The 22,377-nt window shown below is 34.5% G+C and overlaps 1 protein-coding gene across 3 annotated transcripts; it reads right to left on the reverse strand.

Annotated features, from left to right (window-relative positions):
- Positions 1 to 131: 131 nt before the first annotated feature.
- On the reverse strand, positions 132 to 21,708 carry LOC125671646 (putative ferric-chelate reductase 1). 3 transcript variants are annotated; one of them, XM_048907476.2, is made up of 17 exons: positions 21,532 to 21,708; positions 18,371 to 18,579; positions 10,252 to 10,379; positions 8,158 to 8,255; positions 7,614 to 7,770; positions 7,243 to 7,338; positions 6,097 to 6,297; positions 5,833 to 5,931; positions 5,397 to 5,580; positions 5,147 to 5,257; positions 4,817 to 4,932; positions 4,316 to 4,402; positions 4,148 to 4,228; positions 3,943 to 4,042; positions 1,824 to 1,970; positions 1,628 to 1,719; positions 132 to 1,369 (listed from the first exon to the last, which is right to left on the reverse strand). In XM_048907476.2, the coding sequence occupies exons 2-17, from the start codon at positions 18,567 to 18,569 to the stop codon at positions 1,277 to 1,279; spliced, it is 1,989 nt and encodes a 662-aa protein (XP_048763433.2). In that variant the 5' UTR covers positions 18,570 to 18,579; positions 21,532 to 21,708; the 3' UTR covers positions 132 to 1,276. The 3 variants fall into 3 exon arrangements, with proteins under 3 accessions (XP_048763433.2, XP_048763434.2, XP_056017910.1); XM_048907477.2 differs by lacking the exon at positions 21,532 to 21,708 and adding an exon at positions 18,764 to 18,839; XM_056161935.1 differs by lacking the exon at positions 7,243 to 7,338 and having other exon boundaries at positions 21,532 to 21,675.
- Positions 21,709 to 22,377: the final 669 nt, after the last annotated feature.

The following is a 22,377-nucleotide window of genomic DNA, read 5'->3' on the forward strand; positions in this document are numbered from 1 at the left end:
ATACTAGTATTGGTTTGGAATATTCCCGATTTCTTTGTACTTGTTCATGTTTTATATATTTAATATCAGGATAAGCAGTGGGTATTTTACAACAATGTTGCTCGTCCTTAAATGAGCAAGAAATCATTTGGTGAGGTTTTGAATGACATGTTTATTTCAATATTTCAAAAACATAACAATGACTTGCTGAACACATTTATATGCAAATCACATGATGACAATACTTTGGTTTATACATGTATTCTAGTGAGACTTATATTTTTCTTTATGACAAAAATGCATTAATTCATATACCACACATGGATATGTACATGGAGATGTAATGAAAACAATATATAGTTCTTGTTCATTTGAAAACTAACAGCATGTCAAACAGACAAAGATTGTGAATTTCAAAATATCCAAGTGTAATCAGTCAAAAGGAAAAGAGTTTTAGAAAATGAGGAAGGTTGAGATATAACTAGGATGTATTTAATGTGCTTGGACATACAATGTAAGTGAACACAAAAGGTACTCATCTTTGTCGGTACTGACATCATGGCAAACTAATTTAACACCAACAAATATATATACAAAGAGTGGTAACACCTAAAGACAGTGTGTAGGACGACTGTTTTACAATGTTAAGACTCGGACAAGTTATCACAATTATGCCTGCAATCCATAAATTTGTGTCATGTTGAACAAATAGTATCTACTCATCTCTGATACTAAAATGCACTTTAGATTATTTGTTCTGGAACAATAAAGGCACATAATGTTTTTGTACAGAAGTACACAACATCAACAAAACTTTATACATGTATATTGGTGAGAAAGTTTTAGCAAATAGCCTAGTAAATTTTAATGTTGATGGGGACCTCTGAACATCTACCCACTTAAAACATTGCTGTCTGAGGAACACATAATTCACTTCTGAGCTGAAAATGGCAACATACCCATGTTCAGCATTTGAAGTTAGGGTAAGTATTTCACAATGCAAATATTAACTGCATGTAATTTGATAATTGCACTTCAGATCTCAAAGTAATTGAATGTCCATATATGATATGTTCACACTTTCAGTACTTCAAGAATTAAAATTTATAATTGGCACACAGTTTTGTACAAATGGGAAAATATATGACACAATGACCGAATTTTTATCAACGTGTAGTCCTCCTTAGCAAAGACCTGTAGGTCGAGCATGGCGTGATGTAGTGTAATTTTTCCCCAAATGTGAAGTGTCTTAATTAAGGTAAACTTTGGAATCTTTTCAGACTTTCTGAGCAATCCATCAATACTGGGTTACTAATAGCAACAGAGTGAGTGTGAAAGCAAATGCTATGGCAATGTGGAACACCAGGAGGAGCTTCTTTATGATGCTGTCCTACAAGTTAAATGTTAAAAAAATTAATTAAAGGCAAGTTTGAAATTTTATTTACATACATGATGAGCATTATTTTTTTTCCATCTAGCCCTGAAGAAGAATAAACAGTAAACCCAATGTGTTTTCCATCACAAAGAAACACTTGATTTCAGCTTGTCCGGTAGGTGTGCCTAAGGCTCACATGGCAATAGTTAAAGCTTTGACTTGCAAAAGTTTTAGATTTACTGGTAAATTTAAAACACAAAATGAAGCACAGACCTTCGGATCTCGTTTTGGTTCCATCGGTCGGAAGGAATTGCCATTCTGTGTTGCCCCATTTCCATTTTTCATCTCCATGTGTTCTACTCTTTCTGTTAAGATACATCATATAAAGAAAAAAAGTTAATAAAATATGACAAGTGCAGAGTTCATTGTAACATGAAATTAATGAAATGAGCAAGTTATAATTGTGTACCTGTGTCTTGCCTCTCAGCGAATAAATCGTATATTTTGAGTGTGATCTCCATCAGCACGTGATATACTATATATCCTATTACAACATAAACTGTGTACTTGGGTGCCCCAACCTTTTGTAGCTCAACGCCAAAACATATAGTGATAACTGGAAAGAAAGAAAACCACTTTGTCTTCAAATACAAGTTAATATTCCAGTGCAGTTCAAATGATACGGTATAATCAGGGATTTCTACATTTCAAAATATAATCATGGACAAAAATTCACAAGGGCATAATTGCAATCATTTCTTTTCTTTTTTGATAAGCTAACACAAGGTTTAGAATCCATAAATACATGTATATTTAATTCTAGTTTACTCTGAAGAGCTTTACTACAGATGTATAGGTAGGGCCTTTACATGTAGTATTGATCAGAAATAAACACACCCACAAACACTGATGTCAATATTCACATTGGACCACAGCTTTATACCATAGCTTTCAGAAATTATCATCCTGAGGTGTTTGTAGAATTTTTTCTTTCTTAAGGCGAATACTGGATTGATATTAATATATATATTCTTTTAAATGTTAGAGTTTCAGGAAATTTTGTCTTAAGGAGGGTCGATCCTCGTGTGATTTATCAATATTATTGGTTAAAAGTGCAAAATCTGTATTAATTTCCATTCAGTATAATTGAATTTAATCAATAACCAAAGAAAATGTGTATGTTGCCACATCTTTACAGATGTCAGACATTAAAAAAAACCGGAAGTATATGTTAACATCAGAAAATCACACATTTTCGTTATACAGAATAATTAAAAAATAGATAAAAACTTGTTGACAAATTTTAAATGTCAACAGTTTAAAAAAAATGTTAATTCATAAATATGTATAAATTAATTGTGGATATTAGGGAAATCATGTATAATAGACATACAGTAGAAGAAATACCAGCATAGGAGTTATTGCCCTTGACAACATTTTTTAATTACAAAGAATTTATTATCTATGGAAAATATTAACTTTTTCAAAATCAATAGTTTACCAGATTTTTTATTTTATGCAGTGAATAAAATTCCTCTGAAAGATATATTTCTATCATGCGCAAAGTTTAATTTGATAAGGATTTTTGCAAAAACCTATGACATCACATGAGGATCGATTAACCTTAAGTGAATTTTCATGAGCCCCATTTGGTAAATTGCACTGAAATAAATGTGGACATTACATTGCTTGGTTTAATCATTTTTGATTAACAATTTCATGTCTATTTTACTTGCTATTTTGGGTTCAATATGGGGACAATCTACTTTTAGTAACATCTTTGTAGAGATGTGTCAGATAAAAAAAATAATTTCACATATAAAGTTTGTATATATAGAGGTAAAGTATATATAAGCATCAGCTCAATCCCTGGCGGTCGATGTGCCACCCTTTTCATGATTCTTATGTGGAAAAGCACTTTTATGTAAAATTAATTACAATGAAGTAATTATTATGTGTAAGATTTAAAGAAAAACAGCTGAGTGTACTAGTGTTTGTGTATTTACTGACATTAGAAGATATTACATTTTATGACAGTAGATTTTACATTTACATGAGTATCATAACACTTTTTATGATGAGTTGCTAAATGACAAGTTACGTTATCACCCAGTTACTGAGTAATAAAACATTGGTTATATTCAAGGGGTGGAGGGGTACATTGTAAAATACTTTTATAAATTTACATAGGCCTATTGAATACTATGCTGGAATTGATGAACAGGTTGCATGTCTTTGCACTCATCAAATCAGTTGCCCCACAATACATACAAGAATGGCTTCCAGGCCATACAGTCAAAATACAGTGGTTAAAACAATGCAAGGAATTGAATAAACAGAGTTGTTACATTAATGACCCAAAAACCTATGTTTAACTATAGTGCTCACAAAATTTAATCATTTCACAGGTCATTTAACCAAAGCAATTATAGGCATCATAGTAAAGATCCTGATTATGTAGTGTCAATATTTTGAATGCATTAAATTTATCAATGTTTAACATACCGTATATTCATTATCAGAATATTGTCGTAAAACTTGGATACTACTTCAGAATTCTTAGATGAAAGCAACAAGATCATATTTACCTGAAAGTATATGGGCAGCCATGCCCACAGCCCAGTGACCCCAGTTGAAGATGGGTCGATTTTTGTCTTTTGGCCCAGGACGGAAAAGTGCCATTACAGGCTGTTAAAAGTAAGATGTTACATAGAAGGCAACAAAACTCATTATCTGTCAACAGAAAGGAAACAGTGCACCGATTCATGATAATCATGTTATTAGGACACTTACATTGATCACTACAAGGATGGTGACTATGATTCCAAGGATTGGGTGACTCTTTAAATAGGTCTTGTCCATTGGAGCAGAAATCTGAAGAAGAAAATGTCATGAGGTAATTAAAAGTATCTTATTCTTTTGTTGTAAGAAATGTGGGGATATTTGTTTTTGCTAGCATACCTGACTGTACCCATTGACCTCCACAAAGATGATGATAAATCCCACCAGAGTCAAGACCAGTGTTGTCACCATCAGCCCACGGTGAAACTGTAATAGATACAGGTGCAGTCAGTCAACGTCATCTAAGCATGCGGACTGCTGAGTTATATAAAGAACCGCTGTCTAGTTTGTGGGTATGTGGAAGTGATGAAGCTGTTACACATAAATTATCACGTTCTTCATTGTAGTTAATCTCCCCCACATACCCAACGGTTCCTTATATTTAAAATGAAAATAAAAAATCGAAATATCAAAAATACTGCCTGATAAAAATTTGAAATCCATGTTAATTTCCATAGAACCCACCCACTGATTTTTTCATTTTGCATAAACTGAGAAATTTACATTCAGTTGTTGGTTGTGGGCGAAATCAACACATTGAAGCTTCCAAGGGTTATCACAGAGAAAGCAGTTGGAAATGAGAATATATTGATATCAGGTGATAATTTATTAAGTGCTCACCTGAAACCAGACTTTGAGCCCTAAAATGGTGCGCTCAGACCAGACGGGTTTGTAAAATCGTGCAAACACCAGACCAACTCCAGTACAGAAGATCCAGGCCAGAATCATCAAGCAAGCTAAACAAGAATCAAAGGTTTACATTATCAGGAGAAATATTAATGATACAGAACCATGATTTACATTATAGGCATGCCTTAAATTTATAATTCCAAGATGATTTGTGTGCAGGAAATGAAAACACTGATTACAAAATGTATTCACATATTTTGCCAAAAATGTACAGAAATGTCTTTAGATAGCAGGTGACACCCTGATGGAATTTAAACTTGCCATGGACTTTGATAAGTGGATATCTAGCCACATCTCCAATGATAGTAGTAGTTTGTAGATCCACCATTGCAGCTGTGACAATAGGGTTTACTGTGTGCATCCCCACTTGATCTGATGGTGAGAAAAAAATTGAAAAGTTCTTGATGGTACCAGTTTTAATTATAAAGAGAATTTGTTTTCCATTAATTTAGAATTTTTAAAGCGATGGAAAGCAATGCAGAGAAAGACAAGTGGTGTATTGAATCTGTACCTCCAGAAGCAGGTCCATCTCCCAGCATGATGTGGCGATGGAGATGAAGATCTATCATTGGTCGAGTGGTGGTTTGTCTCTTCACTTTGTTGTCCTGTGGGGTTGCAACTTGGGAGTATCGGAAGGAACACTTAAACACACCGTCAGTGAAGGACCCTGTCACACTCGAAATCCCCTCCTGTGGCTGTGAAAGATGTTATCATCATAAATGTTGTGGTATGTTGTTAAGTTTGTGATTTGTTATAAATCTGTTTAAAGTGCATTATTGTTACCTTTAGGTGAAAATAAGTTATTGATTCTGTTTTGTGTATCAGGAGACTGGAAGGGGGGGGGGGGGCAATGATGAATTTTACTATGGGCAGTCCTTAATTTACTAGAGTATTGTTTAGAGCATTTATCCTTTAATAACTATAACAAAAATTTCCAGAAACCTTACATTAGCTATTGGCTGGTTAATGGTTCCTAGATTAAATGATCTGGCAACAGTCACTTGGCCAGCTGCATCATTAATGCAGTGCAAAACATCATCATCACCCTGCAGAGATTTAAAAGAAGTAAACTGTGTAAACAAGACCAGAAAAAGAAATAAATTTATTGATTTATAGTATATTGCAAAAAGACAGAGAGAAACCTTTAATTATTTCATCAGGATTATAAGACAAAATATAAAAGATCACTGAATATATGCAGACTTTCATACCATTTTCTGGTCATTTGAGAAGCCAATGGCAAGCCATCTTTGGCCTCCACCCACAACCTTTCGTTCAATAGAAAAGTCGACAAATTCTGGTGTGTATTGCCATGTAGCAACATACTGACACTCGTTTCCCTCACAGTTTACGAAACACCCACGAGTGTCACCACATCTAGCATCCATTTTTATGGCTCCAGGCACAGAGGGCTGCACAATGAAGAAGAGACGGAATATTATTTCTGAATTTGGTTACACCAGTTACAATGAGCAATATTCATTGGTTTGATATGACATTTTATTCAATTTCATTTTATAAGTGGAAATTCAGTCTTATTATATAATGTTAACACAATATGCATAGATTAAGCAATGTCTTACAAAACACTACATGAATAATGGGAAAAGAAGATGTAGCTCTTATGCTTTTTTGATAACAGATGCATTTCAGTATACAATTTCCTGTGCCAACAAAATATAGTCGATAGGCAGTTTGACAAAATCAAACAAAACTTGAAAACTTACACATCACTACATGCACTTCTAATTACAGACATGTATCAACATTTAGATTTCAGTGATAAACTACAGAGCCTACCTCTCCTCTCTATGATTAGTAATGATTATACTTCACTTCTACATTAATAATGTGTGGATATCATCTACATGACGGTGCACATCCCACTTAGTCAGGGGGTCAGAGAAATCAGATACAAGTATGTGTTAATTTGTAAAACTAATCTAGACGTAATGTGAAATAGGGTGTTATTGGGGATGACAGTGATTTGTACCTGTGATATGAATGTGGATGAGGGTGTTAATGGGGATGACAGTGATCTATACCTGTGAAATGAATGTGGATGAGGGTGTTAATGAGAATAACAGTGATCTGTACCTGTGATATGAATGTGGATGAGGGTGTTAATGAGAATAACAGTGATCTCTACCTGTGACATGAATGTGGATGAGGGTGTTAATGAGAATAACAGTGATCTCTACCTGTGACATGAATGTGGATGAGGGTGTTAATGGGGATGACAGTGATTTGTACCTGTGATATGAATGTAGATGAGGGTGTTAATGAGAATAACAGTGATCTCTACCTGTGACATGAATGTGGATGAGGGTGTTAATGGGGATGACAGTGATTTGTACCTGTGGGGTAGTCGTCTCTGTTGTTGCTGTAGTTATTGCAGTTGACACAACATTGTCTGTAGACAATTTTGTTGTGGCTGTGACAGCCTCAGTACTCTACAGGTAATGGGGTAGGGTGTGGTTAGTACAGGAACACAAAACACAACACAACCTCACTTACAGTGAAGGAAAGACAACAAACATTAACTATACAGTAAATGACATCAAATCTAAGACCGATGGTAAAACCAGGAAACATTTATGAATGCTATACATATGACTTCTCAAAAAATATTTTCTTTAAAAGAATGTCAACTGCTTATGGTTTGTCATAAAAGTTGTGCAGCATTTGTTAGAGTTTTGGAATCTATATCAGTTGTAGCTTTTGATACCTTCTCAGTGGACACAGGTTCTATACTGGAGGAAGCCGCTTGGGTGGTGTCTTGGGCCACTGTTGTCTGTTTGGTGGTGACAACAGCTGACTCAGCACTCAGAGGACTGGAGCGGACATTTGTCCAGAATACTGCATAGGACTTCACAATGCTAGCCCTGAATACAAAATGTACTCTATCATTCTCCACGTAAATTAAACCAAACATTCATACAGTAGCTTTAGATAACTTTCTTATTTGAAAAGTAATTGTCAGAATTGTTGCAGTTGAAGTTATTATTAAAGCTGTATCTGTATTTATTTCAGCAGGATTCATATTTCAAGCAAATGTGTTAATTTATCTGTGATTATAATGTGAATTTATTATTATAAAATTGAATATGTCTAGAGGTGCATTAGCTCTGATTATTCCATATTCAAAATACACTGAAACAAGTACACAAATGGTGAAGATGTAGCATGATTCCATGGCCATCTAGAAAATAAGAAACTTTATTGAATTTTATAATTTGAAGCCTAAAAGCTCTTATTCTTAAAATCTTTACATAAAAACGATGTTTCCACTGGCATCAGCTGGTGCTGTCCATGTAAAAGATTCTGCTGTCTTCCATGCTCCACTTGTGTGTGTAACAGCCTGGTTTCCCTGCAATATTGAACAACTAAAATGAGATGGTCATACAAAGTGGTTGTTTCAATTTCAGTGTTTTCGTGGTTTGGACATATGTAGTATTCTTAGTTTTAAGTCTTATAAAAACAGGTGTCAGTGAACTACAATCAAGACTGAAAACTCTTCACCCACAAAAGCAAGACCCTGGGAGGACAGTAAGGAAACAAAAAGATAGGACTCCAGGGGTGACAGGAGACAAAAAGGTAAAACCCCAAAGGTGAGGGTAAGGAGACAAGTTGGTATTAGCCTTCTGCCCAATACAGTTCAACTTCGGTATCTGGAACACTGATATCTCGAATAAAATGGATATGTCAAAGTGATCTGAAAGTCCCAACCACTTATTCTTTAAGCATTTACCATCGAATCCTCGGATATTCTCGAAGTTTTTAATCAGTCCCATCAAGTACGAGACAACGAGGTTTGATTGTATTTACATAATATACTGAATAATAAAACGCAAATAGGGAGGGTCATGTAAAATGTTGTATTATACACACTGGTCAAGTGCTGTAGAGAGAAATATATTCAGATTTGTATATTACCACACCAGTTTAGTAGTTGGGAGAAGTTATGCATATTTCACACCCGTGTAATGATGAATTAAGTCAATCACATAAACCAAAGCCATTTCATTGTTTACACTATTTGTAATTTTGCACGGGGAATATTTAGCTGATTTTTCTTTTAAAAATAGGTAGTTTGAAATCTTAGCACATTTATTTTTGGCATGAATAGACATAATGGTGCTTTTTTTTTCTCATCCACCAACAAAGTTACAATTTTCAGAGTGTCCAGATGACTTGATGTACGGATCTTCCACAGTTGGGACAATTGAACATCACTCTAGTATAAACCGCATCTGATTTACCTTGTCATATTGTATTACTCTTAAAGAGAAACACTGTTCTGATTTCCTGGTTAATTACCTCATCTGCATAGACATACCATGACTTGGCCTTGACTTACTTACATCAATTCAGTTCAGTTTTGGACCGCAATAAAAAGTCTAAAGTTTACGAGTTTCAGATTGATTTATCAAAGAAAGCTGACAATCCGGCTAACTGCAGGTGACTCATCAACGTTCAATTTTATGATACACGTATTTAAGAACTATTCTACATTTTGCCCGAAAAAATCAACAGTGCATTGCCATGGGAAAATAATGAAAATGCTTGTTTTGGTCATGAAAATTACAGAAGCTGTCCAAGAAGCAGTGATTTTATTTATCGGTGAGAGGAAAGAGTTGTACAGGCAGGGAATTAAATGAGGATTGTTTACCATTCTCATCATTTTGTGAATGTAGAACACTGTGACAACCTAATGAATCTCTGTCCGAGCCTTTGTCAGTGTGTGGACAATCTGACAGTGGAGACATAAAACCATCACCCAGTAGAGTATGTACCAACCCCAATCCAGGCCACAGAATGTAAGACACCAGCAATGATTTGGCACTACTTCATGAGAAAAATCTCAGAGAGTAGTATCAAACAGCAAATCTATCAGACAGTGTCAACTCAGATTACACAATTTTCCCAATTCAAAGCATAAGCGCAATATTTTATAACTTTGTATCAGTTTTCTTTCACTTTACATTTTATAAATCATCTTCAGATTTGTCACATAAAGCTTGGTCACATGTATAATGAAAATGTCAACACTTTTATTATGAGTAAACTATTCAATATTCTTCACTTTTGTATATGAATACCACCATAAAATGGCTGAAATATTGCCAAAAACAGCGTAAAACTGCTATCAATCAATCATGTACATGAATAGGCCAATTACAATTTGATTGAAAGGTCACTATTTTCAAACATCAAGTCCTCGTTGCAGTTCACTGGATTTATCTTTTCTGATTTCCACCTGGTAGGTACTATCAGTATGTACATGTATTTCCATGAAGGCCATGGACTGTACAGTGTACATGATGCATTAAAGCTCAGGTACCCATAACAAGAGGGATACTTACCGTTGGACCACACTGGATCTTCCCCCCACCGACAACGCTGAAGGTTCCCAGGGTTTTTCCCGTCGTTTCGTCTTGTGCCCGAAGCAGGTACCCCTTAAACTGTTGACCATTCTGAGCGGTTATTGTCACTACAGAGAAAATATGAAATTCATCTCAGCAGGTTCAAATTTGATATAAAGTTGGAATTTTACAGTTACCAAATAAAGAAATGCATCCTGTGAATGTCCTAAGCTTAGAAGTGATTGTCATTATAGAAACTCTTATTTAATAGAAACATTATGGTTTTTCAACTTTGAGATACACTGCTAATGATAACTCCTCCACAAATCACAGCACTGTACCTCAGTGTACCTCAGTGCACTATACACACTATGTGACGTCACAGGGAAAGAGTACGTCACGACGTACAGGCCTACAGTCGTATCACGGGGAAAATGTCATAATATTTTGTCATTATCTTCTACCTCTATCAAGTCATAAGATGTATTTGTGTAAAGTTCCTTGTGAAATGATTATGTTATTTATTTCCATTTTTTTATATAGTATGTGTGATTGTGACCTAGAATTCAACCCAAAATCTGCATATATGATACGTTTTAAAAATAGACTCATTTGCATAAATAATAGCATCGAATGTAAACAGTTTGAAAGTTCAGGTGTATCTGCTATAGCCAGTAATAAAGTTTTTGGATATATATTCTGGATAAATTCATATGTTTGAAAAGTGCTGGCTGTTTAGGAAATGAAGCAAGGTCTTTCAATTCATACCATGATCTATGATCTTGTTGCCTTGGTCTTATCCAGAACAGCAAGATCATGTTAGACATATTGGTATTGAGGCATCTCTGTGTTATGGGGGGGGGGGGGGGGGGAGTTGCACAGTTGGTGTATGTATGCTCCTTAAAGAGTTATGCTATTCTGCAATAATGGCCAACTTCCTTTCAAAGTACAAATGTATAAGTATTAAATAATCAGTTGTATAGTCCTTGTTATTTATTACATTTTGTTGCCTCTCTGGTTAGCTGAATGAATTAAACCACAAAGCTGCCAATCTGTAGATCATGAGTTCAAGTCCCGCACAGTGAAAACAGCAGTTCTCACTGAATAAACTTAAAGATAAAATCAAGGAATATCATTGAATCGTTTAGAATTAAGTCGCTGATAATCCAGTAATTTCTCCAATTAAGGTCCCATGTACTGTAAAGGGGGAAATATTCACTTCGGTTGTATTTTCGCGATTATATTAACGATCGCGAAAATAAAACCATCGCAAACTGCAGTTAAAAGTATTTGGGGGTAAACACGAACTATTTGAAGTGGTTTATCCATGAAATTTAAATCATCATGAAATACCGAACGATAAAAATTGCAAACTTTTAGACCGGCGAAATTAAAGCCCTTTACAGTATCTGATCTTGATGAGTGATCTGTACCACTGTGATTTCTCTCATCTATTATATATTTTTTATTATATATAAGGAACAGATACATCTAATCTATCAAGATAAATTGTTGTAATTTTAATTCATAACTGTCGCCTACCCTCGCAGGTACAAGGAACAGCAGATATAACAATACCTGTTTTGGAGTTGAAAATAGGACATTTAGATAGTAAGAAAGTAACCACTGGCATTCACATGTTTATGATAATCAAGGATAAGATATGGGTAACATATAGAAAATTATTTGGCAAAATTGCACACATAAAAGGACAATGTATGTTACAAAACTTATCATGCATACATTTTTTATTGTGAATTATGCATGTCAAATGACATGTTAGTTTACTTTCAAACTTTCAATCACTTACAGCTTCAATTAATATCATTGTTCAAATGCTTCAGAAAAATATCAGTGTTGTAGTGTAGGATTTCCCCCCTACCCAGCTTTCCCCTGGTATTTCTACAACAGAGTAGGATTCACCCCATCAGGACATCACACTCCAGAGCAAAATCCCCATTTTGTATTCTTGATCCTAGTGCCATGTCAAACCTAATATGTTTAACATAAGTAGTGACTGTTCCTTTGCCAAATGCCCACATAAAAAGTGAAAATCACAAGTCATTGGGATATGATCTTGAAAATAGAGGTCCTGTGTCATAGTAGGCATTAGCATGATAAAGAACCTCACTGTTAAGGTCTTATATAATGGCACTTGACCTAAAGCTGATGATGTCTGTACACGATTGGAAAATTCTCCAATCGAAGATTATTCAATTACAAACAATAAACAAAAAAATACTGCCTATAGATGCCTGAAAATATATAGCCTTGTTGTTGATGAGAATATTTTCATAAGCCTATCTTTAGACAGGACATATGGTACAGCGATGTCTGTACGTCCATCCTTTTGGGGTTTTGTTTTATTTTCATTTCTCTGTCACATATCAAACTGAAACTTGCGATGTACATGTATACATGTAGCTTCTTTGTGTGTTACTCTAGATCATGTTGCAGTTTTGATCGATTCATTTCGACATCTCTTGCAGGAGTTTTGCCCCTTTATCTGAAAATTAGTGTTATATGGCGGGTATATATAATTTATCTGGCTAACTCCTCCCACATTTTTAAAGTGAAGACCTTATTTTACAGAATGTTTTTATGGGTATACAAGATGTGCATATGGCAAAGATTTTGATTGCATGAATTGTCCTTTTAACTCCTCTCACAGTTTTTAATCTAAGGCCTTTGTAACTTGAAGACGTATATTGCAAGGATTTTGATTCTCGACAGTTTTCTTTGGTGTTTGAAATATTTACATGTTAAATGGGATATATTTTCCACACAGAACTCTTGGTTTTACATGATTTGTCTGTCTTAACAAGTGAGAACCTTCTTATTGATGTGCATGTGGCAAGAATTTTGATATTATTCAGTTTTTGAGAAAATTACATGTTGTTGAACTTAGTCAGTCTTGAGGAAATATTATAAAGTGAGTTCATGGTTTGTCCTTTTAACTCTCTCTCTCTCTCTCTCTCTCTCTCTCTCTCTCTCTCTCTCTCTCTCACAGTTTTAGAAAAATTACCAATACTTTTGGCCATAGGTCATATTAGAATTTTTTTAAAATGAGCCTCAGAAGAATACAAGCATTTCATTGAGCCACATTGTATCCTTGTTAATTGTTTCAAAGAAGATTTTTTTCCTTTACCATACATTACAAAAATCCTTCTGTGGTACTGCCCTAGGCTGTGGGGGTGTTGTGGTTTTTTGTTTTTGATTTTAAATTAAATTGACAGTACATGAGGGATTTTGCACATAAAATTGACTATTGTACCATTGTAGTTGTTGGGGGAAAGATTTGTGATAAAGTTTCTTATTTATACTTATAGTAGATCTAAACTTCAACTGTGAACCCATCCTGTCCAAGTAGGTCATGTTTTTAACAAACTTGATTTTTTCTTTTTACATAAGGAAGCTTTCATGCTATATTTGGCTTGTCAGGTCAGTTGTCCTTGAGAACATTTTTTTAAGGACATTAGATACATAAATAATTTGGTACCAAAAAAAACCCATGTGAACCTGCTTGTACAGGCTTTATTATTGGTAAATGTATTTTTCCCTTGAAATATTCCTATTCTTGCTCTCAGTCCAAGGATGGATCTTCATTATAATTCTATCTACATTGTATATTCAATTGTTATGCAATGAATTTGAAAAAAAAACCTCCAAAAACTTAATATACTCTTTCTGTATATATATATTATGAATTTAATATAATTCATATATTTGACATTGATTTACATTTGTGCAGGTTTTATTTTTTCCCTTGAAATCATTCTTATTCAGTACAAGGCTGGATCTTCATAAATTCAATTATTTAAACAATAAAAAGTTTTTTTTGTTGTTTCATCAGGTGATGAAGGTAGCAAGCATTGCAGAAAAAATTCATAACCCACATACATTAGCGGGTTATTCAATTTTTTCTGCAATGATTGTTACCTTCATCACCCAATGAGACAACAAAGAAAGACAGGCATTTTATTACTTATATTTATATTTTTTTAACATATAAACTAGATTTGAGTACCAAAATACCATAGGGTTGACCCATTCTTTACATTAAAAGGAACAGTCAGTGCACCTTTTGACCTTGTTGACACTCTATATTTGGTCGTGATTATGTGGTGGTATTGAAAGCCGGATCGAACTAGTGTTCAACAAACATGCATTCATTGTTGCAGATGAAAGCAATGTCAATTTCAAAAGAAATAAAAGAGAAAAGATTCAGTGAATGTAAATATTATACAATGAATTTGAAAAACTCCAAAAACTTTGTATTCTCTCTTTATATATATTTTATGAAATTAATATAATTTACATATTTGACATTGATTTACATTGTGAAAACACCATATAATTCTTCATTCTCTGAATTTTTTGTGTATCCTAGCCTTTTTAAATTAGGGCTTTGCATGCATGGAATGTGGGAATACTATAGGATCACATTTGTTGTGATGCAATAACTCAGACCATTTTCAAGTTTTGTACAGAAATGCTTAAGGTGGCTCACTTCAATCAGTACGAATTGATTTAATGATAAAAGATATGATGATATATAATTAGGTATATATGCAAAAAAGGCAGAAAATATAAAAACATGATTTTCAAAAGAAATTATTTCAACACATATGAACAAAAGACTCTGGCGGATTTGAACTCAAGCTCTGTGGTTCACCAGCCCAATGCTTTTACCACTGAGCTACGATGATAGACAAACAAATCGATCAATACAAATAATTTCACAAAACAATTGTCATCTTGTGACGTAGTGTCATACAGAGTTACAAGAGTGTAAGCTTTAGTGTAGTGAGCTACCTTAACTATAAGATAAAGACACCAATAAATTTTGGGGACATACCACTGTCTGTGTGTATGTTCATGTATGTTTGTATGTTTATCTGTCGTTCATGACACAATAATTCAAACAGCAAATTAATGAAAGCCATTGTGAAACTTTCTATGTAACTATAGTGTGCAAGCAAACACAAGTGCATTCCCCTGAAGGCCACTACATACTTTCAATCCCAGTTGAATACTTTTTCATGGTGAAACCGGGTCAAAGGTTAATGTTACACCTTCTTTCACCAAATTTACTACACTTAAAGGTTTTATATTCTATATAAATGTAGATGATCCTGCAGTTACTGTTCTTGAGAAGATTTTTTTCCTATTTATATTCCCATGTAAAACTTTGATCCCTTTTTTTGTGGCCCTACCCTACTTCTAAGGCCCACATTTGAACAGTCTTGAATTTGCACTACCTGGGTATGCTTGAATATTAATAAATATGACTAAACATTGTCCTGTTATCCTTAAGAAGATTTTCAATTTTTTGCTATACATCCCCATGTAAAACTTTGATCCTCTAGTGGCTCCACACCAACTCTGAGGCCATGATTTGAATAAACTTGAATCTACACTATATCAGGAAACTTTCATGTGAATTTCAACTTTTCTGATCCAATAGTTCTTGAGGAGAAGAATTTTAAATGACCCATCTTATTTTTGCATTTTCTTGATTATTTACCCTTTGAAGAGAGCATGACCCTTCATTTGAAAAAAAAAATTGAATCATATTTACCAAAGGATAATTTGTACCAAGTTTGATTGAAATTGGCCTAGGGGTTCTGGAGAAGAACTCGAATAAGTTTCTGCCTGACAAAAAGTGATCAAAAAATCTCACTTAAGCTTTCAGCTCAGGTGAGCTAAAAAGTGAACAAATATATTAAAACAGCAAAGGTTTTATAGTCTCTCTGTACCGAAAAAAAAGTATAACCATAAATCATTGTTGCAAGAAAATGAAAATGCACTTAATGCATTCCTTGAAATTATGACTCATTATTAAAGTGTCAAGTATGTGTAAGGAAAGCTAAATGAAATTAAATCAGCAGTGCATGGACATACAAGTGAGCATAAATTTCCTAATTGAATTATGAATATTAATCTTACATTAATTATCAAATTCATCTTTATAAATAGATTTATGAAAAACTGTTCCAAGTACTGCTTTTTTTTAACCTAGTAGAATTATTTTCTACACTAACATTTTTAAAGGAAGCTCACAAGGGAATCTGTCTCAGATTATTGATATGTCATTGAATGTTGCTGGTGTATCTAGATTGCTGTCACAGATTATTGATATGTTATTGAATGTTGCTGGTGTATCTAGATTACTGTGTCAGATTATTGATATGTTATTGAATGTTGCTGGTGTATCTAGATTGCTGTCACAGATTATTGATATGTTATTGAATGTTGCTGGTGTATCTAGATTGCTGTCTCAGATTATTGATATGTTATTGAATGTTGCTGGTGTATCTAGATTACTGTCAGATTATTGATATGTTATTGAATGTTGCTGGTGTATCTAGATTACTGTCTCAGATTATTGATATGTTATTGAATGTTGCTGGTGTATCTAGATTGCTGTCACAGATTATTGATATGTTATTGAATGTTGCTGGTGTATCTAGATTGCTGTCACAGATTATTGATATGTTATTGAATGTTGCTGGTGTATCTAGATTACTGTCTCAGATTATTGATATGTTATTGAATGTTGCTGGTGTATCTAGATTACTGTCAGATTATTGATATGTTATTGAATGTTGCTGGTGTATCTAGATTGCTGTCTCAGATTATTGATATGTTATTGAATGTTGCTGGTGTATCTAGATTACTGTCAGACTATTGATACGTTATTGAATGTTGCTGGTGTATCTAGATTACTGTCAGATTATTGATATGTTATTGAATGTTGCTGGTGTATCTAGATTACTGTCAGATTATTGATATGTTATTGAATGTTGCTGGTGTATCTAGATTACTGTCAGATTATTGATATGTTATTGAATGTTGCTGGTGTATCTAGATTACTGTCAGATTATTGATATGTTATTGAATGTTGCTGGTGTATCTAGATTGCTGTCTCAGATTATTGATATGTTATTGAATGTTGCTGGTGTATCTAGATTACTGTCAGATTATTGATATGTTATTGAATGTTGCTGGTGTATCTAGATTACTGTCTCAGATTATTGATATGTTATTGAATGTTGCTGGTGTATCTAGATTGCTGTCACAGATTATTGATATGTTATTGAATGTTGCTGGTGTATCTAGATTGTTGTCTCAGATTATTGATATGTTATTGAATGTTGCTGGTGTATCTAGATTACTGTCTCAGATTATTGATATGTTATTGAATGTTGCTGGTGTATCTAGATTACTGTCAGATTATTGATATGTTATTGAATGTTGCTGGTGTATCTAGATTGCTGTCTCAGATTATTGATATGTTATTGAATGTTGCTGGTGTATCTAGATTACTGTCAGACTATTGATACGTTATTGAATGTTGCTGGTGTATCTAGATTACTGTCAGATTATTGATATGTTATTGAATGTTGCTGGTGTATCTAGATTACTGTCAGATTATTGATATGTTATTGAATGTTGCTGGTGTATCTAGATTGTTGTCAGATTATTGATATGTTATTGAATGTTGCTGGTGTATCTAGATTACTGTCAGATTATTGATATGTTATTGAATGTTGCTGGTGTATCTAGATTACTGTCAGATTATTGATACGTTATTGAATGTTGCTGGTGTATCTAGAATGTTGCTGGTGTATCTCCCATCGCCAAACGCTCGGTATCAGGTGTGAATGCCATGTCCCGTGGCACGCTAAAGAAACTTCACTGCTTGATGGCCGTAAGCGCCGACCATAGGTCTAAATTTGAAGCCCTTCACCGGTCTTGGTGAAGTCTCCATATGAGTGAACAATTCTCGAGAGGGACATTAAACAAGATACAATCAATCAATCATCTTGCTGATACTGTCTAAAAGATAGACAGGCACTCAAACTACAGGAGTTGGCAATTTTATCAATAAAGTAGAAATATATGAGAAATAAGCATAAACACTACACATGAGCTTTGCGAGCCAGCGAGCGGCTCGCGAAGCTCATGGGTAGTGTTTATGCATATTTTTTATATATTTCTACTTTATTGATAAAATTGCTGACTACTGTGCTCAAACTGAGTTCTGAAGTGAAAAGAGCTGTTGACACTCAGCACAGTCCCTGCGATGAGTGCCTGTAATTCCCAGAAATCTAACCTGTAAGTGAGTCCCCGGGAGTGTAGGAGTTGGCACTGGCGGTGATCTTGTAGTCTGTGGGGGGTGAGGGCTGTGCCCCTGACCCGCCGTGGGACGGGATCATACTGACACAGGTACCCTTTGGTGCGCCCCCGCTGTACCCATAGGCATGCCAAACAGAAGCAGCCAGCGTCATGAAAACACACTGTAGTAGTCCCATCACTGTAGTCCTAGAATAATATAGAGCAAAAATAAACTAGGGTGGGTTTTTTCTTCTTGTCTTTATAAAATCAATACTTCATGTGATTTTGTGGAGACGGAATCAGTGCGGTAATTGGATCTTGTCACCAACGTCAATGTAGGTAGACCGGGTTGTGTAACTACATGTATTACTTAGATCACGTTATACAGTACTTGTGAACGTCAACTGAGACCCTGTGACTTGCAATAATTCTAAACACTGTCCATGTGATTTCAACCTATTTTCTTCTCATTTTTATAACTTTGCTATGACTTAGAAATGACTATACCCACTTCAGGAAGGCCCCTGTTATAACAGACAGGAAGGTGATCTTGTAAAACTCGGGCTTATTTTCCTGGCGTAAAGTACATCCAGTACACGAATACCCAATCTCATCCATTAAACTCTTTCAACGGTGCTTAGCAATGTAACTAATAAAGTACTCATGGAGTCACACAGTACTATAGTAATTTGCCATTTTTCATATAAACAAAAGATAAGTAAAAATGGAAGAAAATCTTTGTATTAAGATATCTTGTCCAACAGGTGTCTGCTATAGAGTGACCCTTAACGTAACTGTATAAACGAATATGTTTTGACCCTAGACCATCGATCTTGACCATTTTCTATCTTGATTTATTGGCAGATACTTTGCTTTATATTTATTATTCCGCCCCTGCTTAACCATTGTGCCATCCCGTGGTAATCTATATGGCTTGACCTAAGTCAACAATTAACCATAATTTGTATGCATTTATTAGTATATATGCCAGAAATGATTTTTCAGCATGTTTTTAAATGTTCTGATTAGAAAGCCTCGTATATATATCACTGACATCGTCGCGAGTTTATAAACTTTGAAAAGGTTTGTAGCGTCCTGTTCTACCTGTCAACTGTATAAATGATGGCCCAATTCTCTCGTGTTCAAATCACAGGTATAATTAAATTATCGAAAAGTACATGTCGTTTCACATATTGCTACATTGAATACAAGGCAGGCTACCAAGTCGTCTACAAGTATCTTGCTACCAGCGCTAATTATACCGGTCCAGTTCCCATCAATACATCGTTAGGAAAAAATTGCCTATATATATATATATATATATATATATATCACCAAACTATAAATCGTGTAACGGTTGTTCTGAGCATTATTCCAGTTGTCCCATAAATCAGACATGGTGTAATTAAACAATGATTGTTTTTTAAATATCGGTCATGCTATAAAATTTATATGACTGGAATTATTTTACATTTGGTTCCGGGAGTATGCTCTGACTTTTAAAATAAGCATTCCTAAATTTCATTACGACCATTAGAAATGTGCAAACGTTTTAAAAGCTTGTCGCCCTTAACTGGTATTTGGATAGGACTGGGTTCTAGTTGTTGATGTTGCAGCTCCTATGTCAGAATATAACAATCGGCAGTGAATAAAGAGCCCCTTTCGTTGTTGTTCGTGATAAATCATACCGATATGTCCAAAAAGACATAGTCATGTATAATGGCCATCACAATATTCACGTCCAACGCCTTCACCCCAGAGATGCAGAAATGTGAATTAGATTTCCTCCCAGCCCATTGCGGAAATTAAAGTAGATAAAATTATCTCATCTCCTAACAGGGCAATTCAGGGAAATAGGAACGGTGTGAACAAGTAGATAAAATTATATCTCATCTAACAGGGCAATTCGAGGAAATAGGAATGGTGTGAACAAGTAGATAAAATTATATCTCATCTCCTAACAGGGCAATTCGAGGAAATAGAAATGGTGTGAACAAGTAGATAAAATTATCTCACCTCCTAACAGGGCAATTCGAGGAAATAGGGACGGTGTGAACAATTATCAACATCTACTATTAATTACCGCGGTTTAAACGTGATCTGACCCGGATCCTGAAATCTATTAGAGATGTACGAATGTCCCTTCCGATCTAATACACAATATTACACTTAAAACCCGTTTAAATTCACTTGTACAGTGCCCCGAGTTGTCGACTACGGTCACTTGTGCTATGTTATTTACACGTGTGAAGCAACTCGGCCCTTTTTCTTCATCAATCAGTCGCATTAGTGAAAAAAAAGTCGCTAAATGTTTTCAATTTCCTACCTCTGAAATCAACGCACTAATTAATCATTTGATACCATGTCAACTATGGATCGAATAACCATAATATGCATGACCAGCGGTCAAACTGTTACACGTGCCAGTATGAATCAGAGTTCGAGATTTACACAAACTTAAATCATATACTCGATAAAATGTCACATGGGAAAAGGACTGAACAAGTTTCCTCAAAATAACAAGACAAAGACATTATCCAACATGAATTTTTCAGTTCAATTCTACTGACAATCACGAGCAGAAAGGGTGTAACTAGCATTGCTAATTGATTAGTAGGCATATAATTACACGGTTTTTATTTTGATCCTTAATTTCTATTAATGTTTGATGGGTTGAGCCGTGCATCAAAGTCTATAATAGGTACGGTTTTTACAGTGTATATATTAGGAGCTTTGTGTTGGCTCAATTTCGCGAGAAATTTACATACAGAAATTATTATTTGGTCAAATTTTGTGCATAAGGTCATAAAATCTGGAACCTGAGGGCAGAGCATAAAAATATGATACCGAGAACCTCTACACGCTGTCAAATGCACATAGAACACCTCATTATCATGATATTAATTCGGTTAACGCCAAATCTTGTTCACCTAAGACTAAGGTTGTTATGTACGGAACAATTCCTGCCTTTTTACATAAAGAAGACCCATTTATTTAACCACCGTTTAGGATACTATCGTTTAATAATAACATACATTAACATCTAATATTGTTTACTTGTATGAGTATCAATAGTGGACAACGATTAGATTTTTTTTTTTCATTTAAACATCCATTTTTCAAATGAAAAAAAACCCCAAACAACTCATTTGAACTTACTTGATGTTTCACTCCGTCTGTTTCCAAACTAAAAGCAATTGTACACGCGTAGAATGGTAAAACAATACACACTTCCCATTAATTAATGCGTTAATGAGTGTCGACGTATACCACTTCCTTTGATTTGCATTCAACCTGCCCAATTCAACAAACGATCCTTACCTTTTGTTTACGAGAAAAGCGGATTGATGTTGCAATCATACATTTATAACACACACAAAAAAAACACACAAATCCCAACTCAAACTAAGAAATGAAGTATTTGGTAGTATACAGAGGAATAAGAGATGTAATACAGGTTTAACCTGGGCCATCAATCACTGACGGGCCCCGGGCCACGAGAACGATTCCGTTGACAATCATTGGTTATAGGGTCTTTACATCATCAATGGCGGAGCCAAATCAAACACTTTTTTGTTAATTTAATATTATTTTTCTTCACTTCATTAATTTACTATGTCCATCCTTTACATGGAAGATAAATACAGAAAGCTATTTGGCAGTCAGGAAGCTTTCTATTGCCAAGCCCTACAGGGGTTTGAAATAAGAAAGTATATTTTCATATACGCACAGTTTTATATCATATAACATGGGCAAATAGATTAATTTGTTTTGTTCTCTATAGATGTATTTTTTAAAACTGTTTATGGTTTATTGAATCCGAAAAATGGGAGATTAATTATCAAAAGTTTACCAAACGTCGACATGTCCAGAAATGATGTTTGCCACATCCAACTGAAGAAATTATATAAATCAAAAGTCTTAATTTTTCAATTACCACGTGGGCTTGATGCAGGGGGGTTCAATCTCCCCATTCCTATTAAACATTTCCAATTTATGTAAACG

Source organism: Ostrea edulis, chromosome 4, assembly GCF_947568905.1.
Source record: "Ostrea edulis chromosome 4, xbOstEdul1.1, whole genome shotgun sequence".
NCBI classification, from domain to species: domain Eukaryota; kingdom Metazoa; phylum Mollusca; class Bivalvia; order Ostreida; family Ostreidae; genus Ostrea; species Ostrea edulis.